Source organism: Prionailurus viverrinus, chromosome F2 (genome assembly GCF_022837055.1).
Source record: "Prionailurus viverrinus isolate Anna chromosome F2, UM_Priviv_1.0, whole genome shotgun sequence".
NCBI classification, from domain to species: domain Eukaryota; kingdom Metazoa; phylum Chordata; class Mammalia; order Carnivora; family Felidae; genus Prionailurus; species Prionailurus viverrinus.
In genome coordinates this window covers 67994861-68014287 of record NC_062578.1, presented here as the reverse complement: position 1 = coordinate 68014287, position 19427 = coordinate 67994861, and the positions used below count along the sequence as shown (strand labels likewise).

The 19427-nt window shown below is 48.8% G+C and overlaps 1 protein-coding gene across 6 annotated transcripts in view; it reads left to right on the top strand.

The window, feature by feature from the left end:
* The first annotated feature begins 227 nt into the window (after positions 1 to 227).
* The window catches only part of MTSS1 (MTSS I-BAR domain containing 1), a 180105-nt gene continuing 160905 nt past the window's right edge, over positions 228 to 19427 (top strand). For 2 of the 6 annotated variants that reach the window (XR_007148522.1, XM_047842087.1), the window contains exon 1: positions 241 to 904. Coding sequence is in view for 5 of the 6 variants with exons in the window: in XM_047842087.1 (XP_047698043.1) it covers positions 833 to 904 (72 nt within the window). In the remaining variant the exon portion in view is untranslated. Of the gene's footprint in view, positions 905 to 19427 lie in introns of all 6 variants that reach the window. The other 4 variants (XM_047842091.1, XM_047842090.1, XM_047842089.1 and 1 more) reach the window with 4 other exon arrangements.

Genomic DNA, 19427 nt, shown 5'->3' with positions numbered 1-19427 from the left:
GCCCAGCAGCGTGCTGACACGCCCTCTCCGTGCTCCGACCCGCGGCCAGGGCAGGAGGGGGTGCTCCGTGCGTGCTCGGGGGAAGAAGCGGCTCCCGCGGGGGTGGGTTAGTGGCTGCACAGCCCGCCGGTTCCCCTCCGCTGCGGGCGCCCCACGCGCCTCCCGGCCACCCCACGCGCCTCCCGGCCACGCGCTCCTAGCCCCGCCCGCGTGCGGCGGACGCACGGCCGCGAGCGCGCGCCCTCCCCGCGCCCCCGCGGCGGACGCACGGCCACGAGCGCGCGTGCGCCCCTCCGAACGTCCCCGGGAGCCGCGCCAGAGCGAGCGCTGGGGCCGGGCGCGCAGGAGTGAAAAGGAGGCGGCGGCCGCGGCTGCGAGCAACAGATCCGGGAGCCGCGAGCAGACGCGTTCTGCTGTTGGTCGATTTTTTTTTTTTAACTTCAAAAATATTATTAAATTAGAAAATCTTGGATTTTTAAATGGCGCTGGCCCCGGGTCAGCGGGCGGTTTTCTTTGCTTCAAGATGGGCTTTGCCGTTTCCGTCGTGGGCACCAGTGGTGGCCTGATTGTCAGTCTTCTCCGGGCATTTTTAAGGCAAGGAGCCGAGCGCTGCATGTAGGCGAATCACGCTGCAGCGCGGTTTGGCTTTTAAATTTATTATTTGGGGCAGTGAACAGCCGATCTCGGGCACTTCGCCCTCTTTGCAGAAGAGGCTGCGAGTCGGAGGTGGGTCGCTCGGAGGGTGGAATTGTTCGCGGGTGAGCGAGCCCCGGCCCCGCGCACAGTCCAGGCGGCCCCGAGTGTGTGTCCTCACCCTGCCGGCGCCGGGAAAATGGAGGCTGTGATTGAGAAGGAATGCAGCGCGCTCGGAGGCCTCTTCCAGACCATCATCAGCGACATGAAGGTAGGACGCCGGGGGCGCGGCTGCGGTGCGGGCGGCCGCGCAGTGACCTCGCCGCGGAGCTTCGCCTCCGCCCCGGGCCGTCCGCCCGGCCCTTGCTTAACGCGGTGGCCGCCGGCCACCTGCGGGAGCGCTCTGGCCGGGTGTCACCTGCTCACCCGCGGCACCGCTCCGGGCACTGCTGGGTCACCGAGCTGGGCGGCTTCCCTGGGGGTGTCTGATGCCCCCTGCCCTCTCCATGCTTATTGTCCCAGGGGGCGGTAACATCTCGTTTCCCTGGGGGCGCAGGGCCCCGGCCCCAAGTTTTCCATTGTCTGTCGCTGGACCGAGCGTCTGCGACCCGCGGAGGCTGGGTGCCTGGGCAGACACCTGATTCCCCCGAGTACGGGGTGGGGGCACCTGGTGCGGTGGTGGGGAGGGATATAGGGGCTCTGCCCGGCCGCGGGAACTAGCCCCCACCCCCCACCCGCGTCCCCGGCCGGATAGGTTTGCCTCTCCCTCCTGGGCTTTCAGGTTCACCCTGGTTGGGGGGGGGGGGGGTGGTGCGGAATCTGAGCAAATTAGGTATTAATTAGGCTGTTCCATAGCTGGTGAGGGTATGCATGCCTTCCCTCAACCCTCCCCAGGGGCGCGAAGCAGAAGTTCCCAGAGTAGCCTTGCTGGGGACCTTCCTTCTGGCTGAGCCTCCTAGCCTGAAGGCAAGATTGGAGCCCCCTAAACAACTGTATTTTTACCCCCTCCGCCCCCCCAAACACAGACTCCCGGTTTTCTCTTGGAAGGATTGTGTAGATATTATGTGTGTGTCTGTGTGTGTCGGTGTGCGCGCGCGCGGGCACGTGTGTGTGTATTGGGGGCGGGGAACAACACCCTGGTTTTTTCCTGCAAAGGGTGGGACTGGGGATAACCTGATCCTTGGATGTGGATTTTCTGGTGCATAGAGATAGACCAGGGCCCTGTGTTACTCATCCAAAGGAAATATAACCAGCCGTGCGAGCTGCCTGGAGGTGGGAATTGGGGGCGGTGGGGGGATTTTTTTTTTTTTTCTTGTGTATTTAGGGAGCTTCTCTTTGGCTCTGGCCCAGCCCCAGTTTGCCTCAACAGATCCGGGGAGGTGGTGTTTAATTAAAAGCTCGGCTTCCAAAACGAGTAGGCAGGTTTGGAAGGCTGTGCAGCCGGTGGGTGTGGACAGCCCCTCTTCAGCCGCTGCCTGGGCGTCTGGAGGAGCTTCTGTCTGATGAAGTGTAAGGTTTGGAGAGGGTTTGGCCTGGGAGATGGACTTTGCAAAGGAATGCTCAGCTGTCATGGCCTGCTTCCCCTTTTTAGAACCAACTGCCATCTCCTCAAGGGTGAACTTTCCCAAGGCGCCTCCATCACAGTCTTGTCCATCCTTCTACAGAGGCAGGGGTGTTTGTTTGTTTGTTTGTTTGCTTGTTTCTGGTTTTTGTTTTTGTCAGAAATTGACATTCATGTAGCATTATCTTTCCCGAGACCCTGCTTGTCCAGGAATGCCTTTAATCCAGCCACTTGGAATTAGGTGGATTATTCCCTGTTCAAAGACAGCCTCTTTCATTCCCTTGCCCTCAATCCACATGGATTTATTGAAGTGCTCTTTTGAGACAAAGATTGGTGTCCCTGCCTTGGACTCTGGGGGGAGGGGGGGTCTTGTTAACTTAAATTCTATACGCCTTATAATCAAAGATTTAGTTTGAGGCACGTGTGTATTTTGATCACCAGGGGAAGAATTTGAGATGGGTTGGTAAAGCTGTGGGTGTTTTTTTTGGAGGAGAGAAATGCATGTTTCCTAGTCCTTCAGTAGTAACAAGGACCCAGTGACCTAAAAGTTCTGCCCGCTGCAGTCCCAGCGTGTTCACATCTTGAGTTTTTTTCTCTCTTTGTTCCTTAATACATAATCTGTCCAGTCTTGGTTCTTTGTATTTATTGGCTTCAACCCTGAGCCATTCAAAAGGTAGCTCACCACAGGACGGGCCCCCTGTTTTCCACCTGCCTCCCATGGCTGCCTTTAGCATTCTGGCCAGAGGGATTTGTGGGTGCTAAGGTGGCATGCTTTTCCCTCTGCAAGATTCCAGTTAAAAATAAAGATTTATTTAATGCCCCTTCGGGGCTGGATCTACAGTTTGTGGTTCCTGACTTTTTTCTCTTTGAATTTAGTAGGGTTTGTTCAGCATCCTGGGGGGAAGGCATTTATTTTAAGGTTGTTTTGTTTTGGCAAAGATTGTAAAAGCAAGCTTGAGTTGAAGACTAAAACTTGCCTTGGGGTCTGCAGAATTCCAGACTTTTTGGGGAGTAGAGATAAGGAAAAAGAGAGGAGTTGACTTATTTCCAAGATTGTTTATGCATAAGATAATTGTTGAATATTTTCATGGAGTTTTCTTCTTAAAAGACTTTATGGATAGGATGGGAGTGACATTTTAGAAAGGAATTAAAACATTTGGGCACATAGGATAAGCAACGTGTGGTATGCATAATGCTTGAAGTCACCAGCAATTAAAGTCAGTCTTTCATATCTGAAATCAGGTGGCTTTCTAATGACCCGTTTATCCTTGTTTTCCTCTTTTTTGAACTGCCATGATGGTTTCTAATGTCTTTGGTCCCCTTTCTCTTTGCTTTGAAGGACAAGTGTATATGTTGGAAACCCATTTGGAATCCCATCTTGAGAAAATTTTTAGGTTATTTTCCCAGAAGGAATGTTACACTGGGGTGAGGAAAGGGTAAGGAATTTTTTTTTTTTTTTTAAGCAGCATTTGATTCTCCAAAATGTACAGCAACACAGGAAGGGAGTCAATTTCCTCTTTGGAGGAGAGGAAAAACAACAACAACAACAACAACAAATGGAATAATTTCAAGGCCTAACACCATATATCTTCTAAAACCAAAAAAAAAAAAAAAAACCCTCAAGACACTGAGAAGCTAGAGAGGAAACTTTCTCCTTTTTTCTAATGATCCTTTATCTGGCTCAATCCTCAGTGTTTTATCCTTTTCAGGGGAAGGGTGCGGAAGTAACCCTCACTCGTCTTCCATCGGGATCCAGCAGCAGCTGTTAAATAACTTATTGATTCCTTGACGAGAGGAAACCTTGTGTTTTTTTTTCCTCCCGTCTTCCACCCCACTGTGGAGGTGGTCACTAATGATGGTGGTGTGCAAAATCGCTTACTGGCTGCCTTTCCGCCCGTCCACATAAATCAAGTTGTCTGATGTGAGCTGGTCCCAAAGGAAAGGGGAGATGAGATTCATGTGGCTGGAGGCAAGGGCTTGTTGCTCATATATCTGGGGGAACTATAGCATGGAAGTGACTGTATGGAAGGCCAGTTGACTGGCTTCTGATGGGAAGCCTCTTTAGACATTAAAGGGGGCCTAGAATCTTTTTTGTAGTTTCTAGCCAAATGCCAGGAAAAACAGGCTACGTACAACAAATACCAGATATGAGCCATTACTTACATATCATACTTATTTATTGAGCTATAACTGACATTTGACATTATATTAGTTTAAGGTATACAACATAGGGATTTGATGCTGTGGTAGTTTAAAAAAAAAAAAAAATATATATATATATATATATATTTTTTTTTTTATTTAGGTAATTGAACCAGCCATAGAATTTGGTGGTGTTTCGGGTGCTTTTAAGACCAGGAGATTGGCCAAACTCGAGGGCAGGTCACTTTGTGGCTATCTTGCTTCTTTTAATAATTAACTTAGTTGTGTGTGTGTGTGTGTGTGTGTGTGTGTGTTTTAAAGTTGGATCCTAAAACCAAATATTTTCCTCAGCTTTGTTGCTCAAGAATCAGTTTGTCGGGAGCTGAATTGGGCCTGGTGCAGGGAGAACTTTGTACTAGGTTCGAGAGTGTGTTGGGGGTTATGTAATGAGACTGGGGGGTGAAGAACACCCGACCACACCTTGAATTCCCTACCCTACGTCCCCCTGTGGACAGGGGTGTCCTGTTACCAGCACCTGCACCGAGCAGAATAGGGGCCTTGTTCAGTTCCTCTCCACTGCCCCCCACCTCTGTTTGTACCAGTATCCTCTCTCCGAGGTTCTGCCTTAAAATTAGAGCTGCTAAAGGAGCTTCTTGAATTCCATGGAAATCTTTTGTGGTTCGAAGGCATGACATGGTATTTTCCCTTACTTATCATAGATCAAGAATGCGGGTATTGGGTCCAGCACTGGATAATGATTTCAGGGTTGTTTCCCCCCCCGCCCTGCCGCTTTGGCTTCAGGGTTCCTGTCAGACAAGAGGCTCCCTTCCTTGGTGTTTATCGAGGGCCTGCTATGTGGAAGGCCTTTTGCTGGGCAGCGAGGAGCCAGAGAGCCACTGAGGCAGGTCCTTGGAGAGCAGCTTGTCCTGTGGGTCATGAGTAGATAACGTGAGTGTAATATGGTGGCCATGAAGGAAGGGCATCAGTCAGTCCTTGAAGGACTTGCCTTTGACTCTTCAAAAAAAAAAAAAAATAATAAAAATATTTTCTCTAGGAAGATACTGAAAACCCAGCCAAGGCCTCTAAGAGCAGCCAGGTGCTCTGAAGGGAGGCTGGCTTCCTTGTAAATGGTGACACACAAAAGCAGGACAAGCAAAACCCTTGTAAAGTACAGATGGGCCTCATGTTGGCTTTTCTCTTCACAAATGGCTGTGTTTGCCCAGGATTTTACAGCTTCCTCAGTTTGGGCCTGTGAGAGAAGGTGAAGTGAAGATATCATAAAATCTGCAGCAGGAAACCGCCCGGAATGGGTGGCTGTTCAAAGATTTAGGGCCTGTTCTATCTGGATCAATCTGTTTGGTTTTTTAGGTGCAGATCTCATCCAGATTTAGAAAGAAGTCTTGTTTGTTTGTTTGTTTTGGTTTTGGGTTTTTTTGGTCTTAGCTTGGATGTTTCTCTGGGAAAATCCCTTATACATCATATTTCGCCAAATTGTTTAGAACTTGTTGCTTGATGCTGTGAACCTTTATGTTCTGAATTTCTGCAGTTAGCGATGCCCTGAACAAAGAGAGAAGGTCAATCCTAGGCCATGGTTTGAATGGAAGATGAGCTGAGTTTGAATTTTGCCCGGTTCAGCTATCAGTCAGTTCTTATGAGAGTAACTCATAATTCTGTAGTATTTATTGAGCATCAGCAAGGTTGCAAAGTTGATGCTATGATTCAGCAAGTAAAGATACAGAATTCCCAGTTAAATCTGAATTTCAGGTAAACAGTCGGCAACTTTTTAGTGGACGTATGACCTGTGCAAACTCTGTCTTCTCAGCTACTGACTGACCTCTTGTACATTGAAATGCTCTTTTGAAGCCAGGAAAAGGGAAAAAGCTAAAATGATATCTGTCAATATGGCCAGTTCATTTGAGGTTGTTAAAATGTTTGGAGGATGAAAAGGTTGAAACTATCGATCTATTAGATGCTTTATCTGTAATTTTCTTTCATCTAGGCTTTTCCAGTCTTCCCAGGGATAGGTGAGAGCTGGCAAGATTCCTTCTGCAGGAGACCGTTTAGGTGTTCAAATTGGGTATGGAAAAATGAGATCATTCCAAGTTCACCATTACTTCTCGGAACTGCCTTCAGGACACTTTCCCCTGAAACCCACACCTCTGCAAAAACAAAGAAATACTTCTCCCCTAACCAAACAAAAGCCAAAGGCAGATTTAGCTGCCTAGGACATCAGACAAGAAGTATCTGGGGCTCCTTAGAGGGAACTGACGGATGCCTTAAGCAGTTTAACTCCGATTTGCAGATTGTACTGCTGATACGGCTTTATTAAGTAGCAAACCAGAGAGGCAAGTGGAGTAAATTAATTGGCTGAGCGTTGAGGAAGCCTGTTGTATTTGATTGCCCAGGTTCTCCCTTGAATTAGTTGGAGATTGCGGAAGGTTTCCTCTGAGTATCTGAAACACAGACACACACAACCCCCCAAAAGCAAAACTAAACCCACCCAGCTTAGATTCCAGACCAGCCCACCCATGGGCAGTGTTTCCCTTCTCTTAGCCCAAGGAGGACCTTGGCATGGGGCTGTGTCGTCTCAGCTGCTTCCTTTTTTTAAAATGCTCTCACACGCCACCTGGTACACGGTAGGTGCTGAGTGTTCGCTGCATATGGTGAACGTGGAGCAGGAAGGGACTTGTGAGAGGCTGCTATGTGCCAGGCATTGCACTGAGTGCTTGGTGGGCATGGATTCTTGCTATCCTCACATCAACCCCACTGTACAGATGGGAAAACTGAGGCTTGAAGAGAGGCAGTGACTTACCTAAGGCCGTGGTGAGGTGGATTGGTCTTCAGACCTTGACCCATTTGATCCTAAAGCTGGAGCTCTTTAGAACGTGCTGAAGGTAGAGAGGGGGGGTGGATTTATTGCTAGAGGACAGCATACAGAACACTTTCCTGAGTACTACAGGAGGCTCGAGGAAGGAATCGGGGTCCTATCTCTGTGCCTCTAGCCCAGAGCCAACCTGGAGGTGTGAACTTGAGCTCAGATGGTGTGAGGACTACTGTAGGGCCCGCCGCTCCCATCTGGCTGTCGCTTTTGTGGAAGTCATTTAATTTATGATCTATTGATATGTTGTGGCTTCCTTCCCTCTCCCACTCACCAGTCTTCTCTAACAGACAACTTGGCATTCTCCTTTCCTCTTCTGGGTGTGCAGAGGGGAAAGAAGCCTTTGGGCCAGGCTCTGGCCTGTCACCCTTGGCTCCTGTCCTTGTCCTCATGCGAAGTGTCTGCAGTCTTCTTCTCCATAACTGGCCAGAGGGCCATGTTTATATGTCCAGGGAACCCATCGGTCCCTGAGACTGGATGACTATACAAGCCTGGCAACCCTTTCTAATTACAGGAGTTAAATAAGTTCACCCAAAGTTCAAATGAGGCCTCAAAAAGAACTCCTTACCTTGAACTCATTTTGTGTCCAGCCCTGGAACTTCCTTGTAAAAGAGCTTTCTGTATTTAATTATGTCCCGGTAGCCCTCTGGTTTGGTTGAGTCTGTAGAGCCATTTCAGGTCTGTGTTTGGAGAAGTTGATGGGATCGCCAAAAAAACTCCTTCCTGTGCTGATTCTTGGCATATACAGCCTTGGTCGTAGTTTCTAAGTGGTTTTTCTTTTCCTGTCTAGTTTAAGTGGGTGAAAAAAAAAATCAATTGAGTGCCTTTGAGCTGTGTGTCTTTTTATTTGCTTTCTTCTCCTTGAAGAATTTGGGCAGCAGTAAAATCTGAGTTTGCTCAGCATCAGTGGCCTCCCGAGTCCTGGAGGTGGACGGCAGGCTTTGCCTGGAACTCCCTTCCCCGCCATCCCCCCCCCCCCCCAGAGGACGGGTCTCTAGGGGGCTGGAGGATTAGGTCTGTCCAGAGAAGGAGGTTCTGGGCAGGTGTGCCCCTTTTGGTAGAATGGGCCTGGTTACAGGCATAAGAGCATCGGATTCCCTGCCAGCCTTACCACACTGATACCTGGACCCTATTTCCTGGAAGCTGTCATTCAGTGCTCCTGGGGTACATCTTGGACATTCAGTTTTTTTTGTAAAGTACCCCCAGGTAATTCTAATGTGTAGTCAGGTTGAGAACCACTTAGTTACAAACAGTTTCAGCATCCTTAAAAGTATTTTTCTCAACGTTACCGAAGTCTGAGTAAAAGCATGTTTAGATGTTTGCACAACAACGTGAATATACTTAACACTATTGAACTGGACACTTAAGAGTGGCCAAGGGGGTAGATTGTATGTTATATGTATTTTGCCATGATTAAAAATAAAAATAGGGGCACCTGGGTGGTTCAGTTGGATAAGCTTCTGACTTCGGCTCAGGTTATGATCTCACAGTTTGTGGGTTCGAGCCCCGCGTCGGGCTCTGTGCTGACAGCCCAGAGCTTGGATCCTGCTTCGGATTCTGTGTCTCCCTCCCTCTCTGCCCCTCTCCCGCTTGTGCCTTGGCTGTCTCTCAAAAGTAAATAAACATTAAAAAAATAATAAAATAAAAAAACAAAAATTTATGGTGAAACAACATTAAAGTGAATAATTGAAATAGAAAAACAGAAAAAGCATCTTTAGCATTCTTAACAATTTCAAATATACAGTAGCCCTGTCCAAAATAATTATCTTTTTTAAAAAAAATGTTTATTTTTGAGAGGGGGCGAAGGGGCAGAGAGAGAGAGGGACAGAGGATCCAAAGCATGCTCTGTGCTGACAGCAGAGAGCCCGATGTGGGGCTCGAACTCATGAACTGTGAGATCATGACTTGAGCCAAAGTTGGATGCTTAACCGACTGAGCCACCCAGGTGCCCCTCCAATATGGTTTTCTACAATAATGGAAATTGTCAAATGTTAGCCAGTAGCACATCTGACTGTTGAGCACTTGAAGTATGGCTACTGTGACCTAGGAACTGATTTTTAAGTTTTACTCAGTTTCAATTTTTTCAAAATGCCCTATGTGGCTAACAACTACCATATTGGACAGTACAGATCTGTATATAACATACCATCTAAGTAAAAATAGTGAGCTTCCTGCACACCTCTGTTTCCTTCTGGCTCCTTCATTGCCTCTAAAGCCCTCCTGAAGAAATTCTAGAGCTACTGTTGACCTTAGAGTCAAAGAGATCTGGTTTTCACTCCTGTGGGCAATTTGCTTAATCTCTCAGCCTCCTTTTCCTCTTCTGTAAGTGGGTCTAAGAAAGTACCCACCTTAGACGACTCCGAAATGAGACCTTGCTTGTGAAGCACTCCACGCTGTGCCCTGTGTGCTGGCCCTCGAATGTTCGCTGCTGTTACTCTCCAGCTTACAGATGTGAAAATGGACATTCCCAAACTCTCTAAGTCAGTATAGTAATTCTCTCTACCTCACTTCTTAGGGCAAATGCTACCCCACCCTTGACCTGGCTGTTATTTAGAATTTGCAGTGAAGTTGCAAGAGGTGGAGTTTTTTGGTTTTTTTTTTTCATGCTAAGTAAATGACTCCTGAGTTCATTTATAACCTCATCTGCCTCAGCTGAGCCTATTTGCAGTTCTCTATTTGCAAACTCACTGTATATCAAGGGAGGGGAGGGCTGGGTGCCTGGCTGAGGTCCTCAGGGCATTTAATGCTTATATTAAAAAAAAAAAAAAAAAAAGTCTTGGCCGAGATGTGATATTAAGGGGAGAGGAGTTGCTTCATAAGGCCCATCTTTTTCTGTCTTCATTGTTTGAATTCTCGCTTCTTTTTCTGGAATGACCACCCGAAAAGTGGCCTCATTTGCCTCTAGCCTGCCCTGTAGCAGCAGCTTTGCACTGATCTTCTGTTCCTTTCTAGGACTTGGCCATATTGGGGTTCTTCCTACCTGCTGAATGGGGCTCACCTGCCTTAGCCTGGATTCAAGGACGCCTGCAGTTTGGCCCTAGCCCAGTGCTCTGCTGCAGGCCGAGTGCTCCCCATCCTGGAGTCCCTGGCTTCTTGGAGCACATCCCATGCCTCTCACGCTTGCCATTTGTCCTGCTTGCACAGTGCAATGCAGACTGTCTCTATTGTTGTCTGTTGAAATCTTTCTCATCCTTCAAGGCCCCGCTACAAAGTTATCTCCTTTCTGGGCCCTCTTTTTTTCCACCAAGCCAGATAGCCTTAGGCATTCTTCACATTCTGTGTTGATTCCATCTAGTATTTGTGGCATTCTACCTTAAGCGGTTGCCCTTGGGCTTTGAAGCCTGGCTCTGCCACTTCGTAGCTAAATTACTCTGGGCAAGTTGCTCAACCTCCCTGAGACTTGATTTTCCTATCTGTGAAATGGGGGAAATAATACTTCCCTCTTAAAGTTGTAGAGGTTTACATGAGAAAGTATATGGAAAGGGCATAGCATGAAATAAACGCTAAACAAAATGCTCTCGTGTAGCTCTTGTCTGAGCTACCCTGGTAGTTTCTAGTGGAGTATCCTGCCAATAACAGGATGAGATGTTTCAGAAAATCCAAGAAACCTGTATCTCCACTTTGATATGCAATAGAGACAATATATGCCTTTCAGTTCTCAACGAGTAATTTGAGAGAACACGGTACATGTATTCAACAGATATCATGATGTGGCTGTTATGTGCCAGGCGCTGCTGGGGGCAGAGATACACCTGTGAACAAGACAGATAAAGTCCTTGCCCTAAAGTTGTTTTGTCTAGAAGAGGAGCAGACAAACAGCAGGATCTTGGGGAGGGCCTCTGATTTTCATTTGGAGCCAGAGGACAGGGTCAGGGAAGGCTTTGGTACAAGTGACACCTAAACTGAGAACTATGTTTTATTCTGCTATTTAATAAGCCTTTATGTGGCACAACCAGGCACTATTCTAGTGCTTTACAGATAGACTCTTACTCCTCCCAGCAACCCAGGTACTTCCTGTATATCCACAGTGAGGTAGTTACTGCTTTAACTCCCATTTTACAGATGGAGAAAGTGAGGTGCAGAGAGGTTAAACCGTTTGCCCACCTCATACAGCTAGGGTGAGGTAAGGCTGGGATTTGAGCCCATGCAGTCCCAGGGTCTGTGCTCGTCTACCACGTGGGCTCTCACAGCATGGTGTTTGAGAATTTCCTTTTCAGATTCTGTAATGGGTGTGTTTCATTGATGTCTTTGTTGATTGCCCTATCTATACCTTTAGGACTCACGACGAACCAGATGAAGCATAACAATCTAGGCTCTTCTCTGAAGTGCTTCAAGGAGCTCCAGGGGCCTCTCTCTATTTAAAGCAGAGTTTGACCCAGCCAACGTGATATTGTTGGGTGGTTGACTCACCCCACGGGTGCCTCTGATTTGTCAGTAGACGGAAGTAGGTGGGGGGCAGGCAGGGTGTGAGACCTAAGGCTCTGATGCAGCCGTCGAAGGTGACAACCACAGGACACACGTTTGTTCTACTGAGGAACCCCCCCCCCCTCCATCGGGGTCGTCCCAGTAACGGCTCTGCACCCCACATGACTGAGTGCAAAACAGGAAGGGGGGATATTTGCAGTAGGAGGCTGGAAATGCTTCGAGATTAGTTTCCAGGGAGACCTCAGCTTCACTTCTGAGGCCTGGCTTGCTTGAGCCCGACTCCTGCAGCTGAGCACGGAGTCATTAAGGAAGTCTTTGAGTTTGGTTTAATGGTTGTGCTTTGTTTTGAAGTGATTGTTTACTGAACCTTCAAAGCCAGCTCTCCAGCAGGATGTGATCTCGGGCCTGAATAATTGGATGAGGCACCCCAATAGGAAGCAAGTAGCGGGGAGCAGAGCCAGGAGTAGCTAGCTGGTGGCCAAGCCTTTGGCATCTGAGTGCTCCGAGGCTCCGCAAACTGCTGCTGGAGGGACTGAGGTCGTCTTGCAGCCAGGAGTCGACCTGAAGCAAGGGTCCCTTGGAACCTGGCCTCTTTGATGTTGTGCTGGCCTTAATTAGGGACACCCTAATTAAGTCACTAAGGAGGAAGCTTATTTCTAAAAAAAAAAAAAAATTAGCAAATGTTTTGAGAGCATTTCATGAGGGATTACTTCTCAAAGATTATGCAAGCAATATAAAGTTAATGGAAGAAAAACTAAGAAATCTCAGTTAAGTGAAAAATAGAACTCGCCCATAACCACTTGATTACAAAGTGGGTTATGTACGCATGTTTTAGACAAAGGTTCACGTGGCCTACGCTGTGCCAGAAATTTCTTTTTTCACTTAGCTTTGCACTTACGCTGTCTTTCCGTGTCTGTAATTATGAGCCATGTCAGTTTTAATGTTGTGTGGTGTTCCACTGTTTTGTTTGTGTAACAGTTGATTTATTCAATTGACCTGTATCTGAGGGCTGACTGTATGCCAAGTTCTGTGTTAAGTGCTGGGAACACAGCAGTAAATAACATGGACACAAGTCCCTGTCTCTTGGACATTCTAGGGGAGTGGGGACAGACAAACTGAATAAGTTAGTCCTTTTGTATATTAGAATGGGGAAATATAGAGCAGGGGCGATGTTGTTGTTTTTAAATAAGGTGGCTAGGGAAGGTCTCACGGAAAAGGTGACCTTTGAGCCACACCGTATGACATACGTGGATATCCGAGGAAGAATGTTCCAGGTCAGGGGGAGAGTGTGCAAAGGCTTTGAGATGGGTGCCAGTTCCATGTGTTCCGTACGGATTCGTGTTTAGGCTGTGCCCGGTTTTTCACTCATTATAAGCAACACTGCAGTGAGTATATCCTTGAAGCTAGACGTTGATTTACGTTGACAGTTTCCCCTGAAGGATTTAGCCTGGGTCAAAGGTACGTACTTTTCAAGGCTTTTCAAACGCATTGCCCAATGCCTTTCAGAAAGCGCATATCAGTTCACATTCCCATGTGTGGGTGCTCATCACCAGGGATTATTTCTCAAGGAGCTAGACTTGAATATTGGGACTGAGAAATTGCTGAGGCCATAGCTTGCAAGGCCTCAGAGGGACTGGGCGTCTTATCTGGGGTGGTGATTCTCAAATCTTGCTGTGTGTGATTGTAGCGAGAAAGTTGGAATCTCCCCTGGGGAATGTGTTAAATGCAGGTATCTGGGCCCCCTCCCCAGACATTTTGGTTCTGTAGTCCCGGATGGGGCTCAGACATCTGTAGTTTCAGCAAACATTCCTGGTGAGTCTCTGGTAGGTTGTGATTATACCAGTGGGGGTGGTTCATGGGCCACCCTGAGCTACCTACCAAGAGCCTCCTGTGCCACCCATGAAGCTCTCCTGCTCCCCTCTCCCGTGCCCCCAAATTACACTTCCCTGGAAAGTATTCCAGGTGACCAAAATGACGCCCAAGCCTAAATGTAGCATGATCTCCTGTATTTCCTTTCCTTTGTTGTTTCTCTTTTTAAAAGTTCGTGTATTTATTTTGAGAGAAAGAGAGAGCAGGGGAGGAGCAGCTAGAGAGGGAGAGAGAGAATCCCAAGCGGGCTCTGTTGTCATCACAGAGCCCAAAATGGGGCTCTATCTCATGAACTGCAAGATCATGACCTGAGCTGAAATCAAGAGTGGGACGCTTAACCGACTGAGCCACCCGGGCGCCCCCTTTGCTAATTGTTTCTTTTGCAGGGAAAATTTTCTCCCTTCTTTATTTCCTTCCTCTTTGCCAGGGAAACTCCCCTTTGTCCTTAAAGACCTAGGTGAGGCAGTACCCACCTCTGGAAGCTTGCATCAACCCCACCTCCTAGTGCTTTATATTTGGAGTATTGTGCCCTCTGACTGGTGGCTCACACATCAGCGTTCCTACTAGCTAGAGTTCCTCAATGCTTTGATTCCTAAGCATTCCTAAGCTTTGATTCCTACTAGCTAGAGTTCCTCAATGCTTTGATTCCTCTGTGTGGCCTGTACCCCACTCTGTGCCTGTGCATAGTAGGTGCTCATTAAATGTCTGAGTTAGGGTGGCTGGCATTGTACGTTGACTCCTGAAAATAGCAGTCACTGGGATTTATTGAGTTCTAAGTGCTGGTCACCATTCTAAGCACTTGCATTATTTCCCTTATCCTCATCGCTTTCTTGGAGGTGGGGACTAGCATGGGCATCATTTACAGATGAAGACAGGGCAGTTCCACGTGACTAAGTAACCTAGGTCACCCAGTGAGTAGATCTGAAATCTTGCAGTCTGACTCTAGAGCCATGCTCTTTTTAAAAAAAAAATTTGTTTTAATGTTTCTTTATTTAGAGGGAGAGAGAGCAGGGGAGGGGGAGAGAGAGAAAGAATCCCAAGAAGGCTCCACACTGCTAGCACAGAGCCCCTTGCAGGGCTCAGACTCCCAAATCGTGAAAATCATGAGCTGAGCTGAAATCGAGTCGGACACTTAACTGACGGAGCCACCCAGGCGCCCTTCTCGCGCCATGCTCTCAACCGCTACATCACACTGGTCCTTTCAGACACTGGAGTCTGGCTGCCCATCAGGGCACTTACCCAGGCGAGGAGGAGGGCGTGCAGTGGAAAGACTACGAAGAGGGTGGTGGGTGTAGAGGTATCCAACAGAGTTACTGCCTTTTTTGGTGACCTCCCCCAGCCCCCACCGCCGGCTGTCATTCCTAGCAGCCTGGGGTGGGGTTTGGGGGTTGTGGAGGAGGCACTGTTTGGTGGAAGGTGGCAGAGCACACGAAGTGTGTGCAGAGTCGTGAGGGGTGGACCTGACAAGTTGCAGAATCGGGTTTGGGATTGGGTGGAGGCAAGTCTGAGAGGGCACTTCCAGGGAGAAGTGGGTGAGGACAGGTGAGCAAACAGGAAATAATGGTGACGATACTTAAACATTTGATAGGGTGTGCAGGTCACCAAGTATTTTGTTCACTATTTCATGTGGACATTTATACACAGGAAAAACAGATGGAACAGAAGCTTTGCACTCCACGCACTGGGACAGAGGTTGGGGGGGGGGGTAGATGTACATGTATTATTTCGGGGAGGCGTAGATGTAGCACTTGGGTGAGAGCCTCCGGCCCCCGTGCGAGGTGGTTAGATCTTGAGTTCACAAGTGTCCGGTTGTGGAGAAGGAGTAAGTTTTAGGTGAATATATGAAACGGTTGCATTTTATTTAATTTTATTTCATCTATTTATTTTGTGAGAGAGCGTGCATGTGAGCAGGGTAGGGGCTCAGAGAGTGGGAGAGCAAGAATCCCAAGCAGCCTCTGCACCATAAGCAGAGAGCCCGATGGGAGGCTTGAACTCATGAACTGGGAAATCATGACCCGACCCGACACAGAGAGTCTTGACTAGATGCTTAACCGACTGAACCCCCCTGGTGCCCCTGGAACAATGGCATTTTAAAAAGAACTGGGCAGGGGCACGTGGGTGGCTCAGTTGGTTGAACGTCCGACTTCAGCTCAGGTCGTGATCTCACAGTTCACGGGTTCGAGCTCCATGTCAGGCTCTGTGCTGACAGCTCGGGGCCTGGAGCCTGCTTCGAATTCTGTGTCTCCCTCTCTCTGCCCCTCCCCTGCTCATGCTCTGTCTCTCTCTCAAAAATAAGTAAACATAAAACTCTTTTTAAAAACAACTGGGCAAACTCAGGAGCACTTCACGATACAAACTGGGTGCGAGGGCAGACCTTTCCCTGACCTTAGGCGGATTACTTAACCTCTGTGCTTTATTTTCCTGTGGAAAAGGAAAAGTGTTAAATGCCTGTCTGCCAAGTGCCCACACAGGGCTGTCTTGAGAGCCCTTTATACGCTCTCAAGTACTGTGTAAATGTGAGATGGGGTTCTTAATGATGATCATGAAATAAATTTGGACTCCTAGGCGGCCTTAGGTGTCTATCTGAAATAGTAAAGGCAATATGGCGGTACAGATTGGGGGGATAAATTTGGGGAATAGGAAGGGAGAGGAGAGGGGTTCACGCATCCATTTTGCAAAAGTTAAATAATAGGACTGGAAGCCTAGTTGCAGTTCCAGAACCACCCAGGGGTGCCCAGAGTGGCTTTGTCACCTTATGGCCGCCACTGTCCAGCACACCTTTCTGCATCTGCCCTGTCTAATACCGAAGCCACTAGCCCCATGCAGCTGTTGAACACTTGAGTGAGGAGCTGAATTTTACATTTTATTTAACTGTAATGAATTTAAAGTTCCATCCAGGTGGCTAGTGGCTCTTCTATTGGAAGGCTCAGGATAGACAAAGGAATGCCTCTTGGTAGAAAATGTAAAAAACCAATCATACTTTGAAGATACAGTTGACCTATTTGTTTGGTTCTTCTTTTATTCCCGGTGGAGACCTACCCGTGTGTCAGAAAACAGGCATTCTGGGCACGGAACCTCCTAGCGCTGGAGGAAGAAGACGCTGATGTCCTTGACTTAAGCAGGGTGTTATGGCTACAAATGGAGAAGTTTGAGGGGAGGTTGGGTGGAGGAAGCCCCTTTTGTGGTTAAATCTTCCTTTTCACAGGCGTGTTTATTGTTGGTGAGCTTGGGCAAGTGGGTGAGGGTGGGCGTGTGAGGAAGTAACCATTGATTATCCCCAAGGCTGTCATCCACTTGATGGACAGGGATAATTAGTGGATTAGGCAAGCCCCAATCAGAGAATAAAAGCCCAGGAATGGTTTTTATGATGGATGGGCTTCCACAGTGCATTTCTTCTGAGGATCTCGGGGGCCCTCCCTCTTGCAGAATGGGGTGGGGAAGGGTGGTCTGGGGGACAAAGCTGTGACAGACAGTCAGGGCCCCTGTCCTTCATCCTTCACACCCACTTCTGGAAGCTGCAGATTCCTGCCTCCTGCTTGTAGAAGCCTGGGGTCCAGAGGCACTCCTGCTCAGGTCAGAAGCTTCTTCTGGAAGCTTTGCTTTTCATTTCCCTGAAGGCTGAGCTCAACAAGGGCTGACCCCTAGAAGGGGAGGAGGAGGGATGCTGTGGGCTGCCCTGCTCAAGCTCATTCTGAGGAGGTTCCCGCAGACCTGCCCCGAGGACCTGGTGGCGGGGGAGGTGACAGCATCAGCCTTTAGTGGTGCTCCAGACAGGTTCTCTGATCTGGCAGAAGCAGATCAGTCCCGGCATCCATGGAAAACCAGAATATGTGATCAAGTTATCCATCATCATACCGCTAATGACAGCACCCGTGACCATTTCCGGTTCATTCCTATCAGACCTTTTCCAACACAAAGGGCTTTTCTTTGTTTTGTGTCTTTGTGTTGTTTTTTTCCCCCCCAAGTTCTTGAGGATCATGACCATTTCTAGGGTGACATTATAGCTCCCCTGGAGCATTTGCAGTTGTAATTGGGAGCTGTGTGTTGGGGGAGGCCTTGCACCTCACTTGGCGGACCAGGCAGGACCCAGCCTGCCTACTGAGTGGCTTTCTGCAGGCCTGGGCTGGGCAGCCGGTTCTGTTCAGCACACTTCCCAGAATCAGGGTAGCACTTGGGTCACGACGTCAGTCCTCAGCTGCAAAATAATAGCATCTGCTTCTCAGATTGTTGTGAGCGTGTAATAGAGTGCGTATCCAGCTGTGTTCTTCTGTGTGGTCTGTGGACCAGCAGCCTCAGCATCACTCAGGTTAAACATGCAACATCCAGGCCCACCTCACACCAAGAGAATCAGAACTTGCGTTTTTGCAAGATCCCCAGGTGGTAGAAACAATGTATGTGAAAGTTAGAGAAACGCTGATATGTGTGCCTGGCACCAAGCAACCCTTTAGAAAATGGTGATGCTTAATGATGATGATGGTGACATTGACGTCATCAGGATGAAAAGTGGGGCTTGGGTGGGGGGATTCCCTGTCCGGCGGTGTGCCCAAGACTTGAGTCCTCAGGATCATGACCACTGGTGAGCCAGCCTCCATCTGCAACCTTTGGACGGGACAGAGGCCTTTGAGCTGGAACCCTACTCCCTATAGCCTGCACCCTGCTCCTCCAATCACTGTTTTATTCTCATCTAAGCTGAATGCTTCCTCCTTGTGAGAGTCTTCTCCAGCTCTGGCTCCTCTCAGATCACCCCTTCTCTGACCACGGCTCCCGGCTCCTCTGTGTTCCCTGTGTGGCAGCGTGGGTGTCTGATTCGCTCAGCTGTCCCCTGAGGTTCTGCTGTCGCAGCGGGCTGGGCTGGGAGAGGCAGTTGCTGCATTATTTATGGGGCATCGTTAACCAGCCGCACTGATGAGTTACACACAGTTTATTCTTCTGCTTCGTGTGTGGGATGCCATCCTGGGCCTCTGTTTAATACAGAACAAAACAAAGCAAAACAGAACCCCAAGCCAAAACAGCCACGGGCTGAGCCCTGCGCCCTGCATTAGGCGAGTGGCCTGTCCAGCCTTCTGGCTGTGGGGAGAGTGGAGGAAGGGGGGAGAAGAGGAGAGGGACCCAGGCGTGTTCCCAGAGTTCAACTTCGAGGGAGGGAGGGGTGGGTAAGCTGGCTCGCATATTTGTTTAAGTGGCCACAAAACTCTCAGGGAAGTTGACAGATTGGGTGGGACTTTTTTTTCAGAAGTAAGAAAATGACTTCAGTTTCCTCCCCACTCCCTAAGGGACCAGGCTGCTGTTAGGTATGTGACCTGTTAGGTTCTCTGGTCACCTAGGTGGTGTGGGATTTATGTCCCTCACCATCTGCCTGGAATTCTGCTCTCTTCTTTGTGGTTGAACTCTGACCTTGCCCTCGAAGGCTGCTCATGGTCGCCTTGTCCATCCTGCCCAGGTCCTGCCAGTCCCCAGCATGAGTGCATCACTCCAGTGTCCCTTGGCGAGAGCCCCCTTGTGTCATCTCTGCTTCCCTGTCTGTGTGCCAGCCGTTGCTCTTACTAGAAACCTTTTTCCTTCCTCCCTCTGTTTGTCTGTCCTGGAGCCCACAGTGTGGTGGGGGAGACTCAGGCTCACAGATGGTGAGTTGCATGATGTGGGGGAAGCAGGTGCATTTGAGAATGCTGTGGAAGAGGTGACATTTGAGCTACGTGGTGATGGTGGAATAGGAGTTTTCAAGAGTGTTGCATCCCCTTGGAGGTCGGAAGACAGAAGAGCCGCCCTTGGTGCTGTGTGTGGTGTGGGGAGCATGGTGGACGCCCCACCTGGCGGATGCAGGGGTGGGGCCCTGTAGCCGGTCTTCAGGGAAGCCCCGCCTCTCTTGCTGTAGGAGGGGGGCAGTCTTGCAGCTTGATTAAAGGAGTGTCCTCTACATGT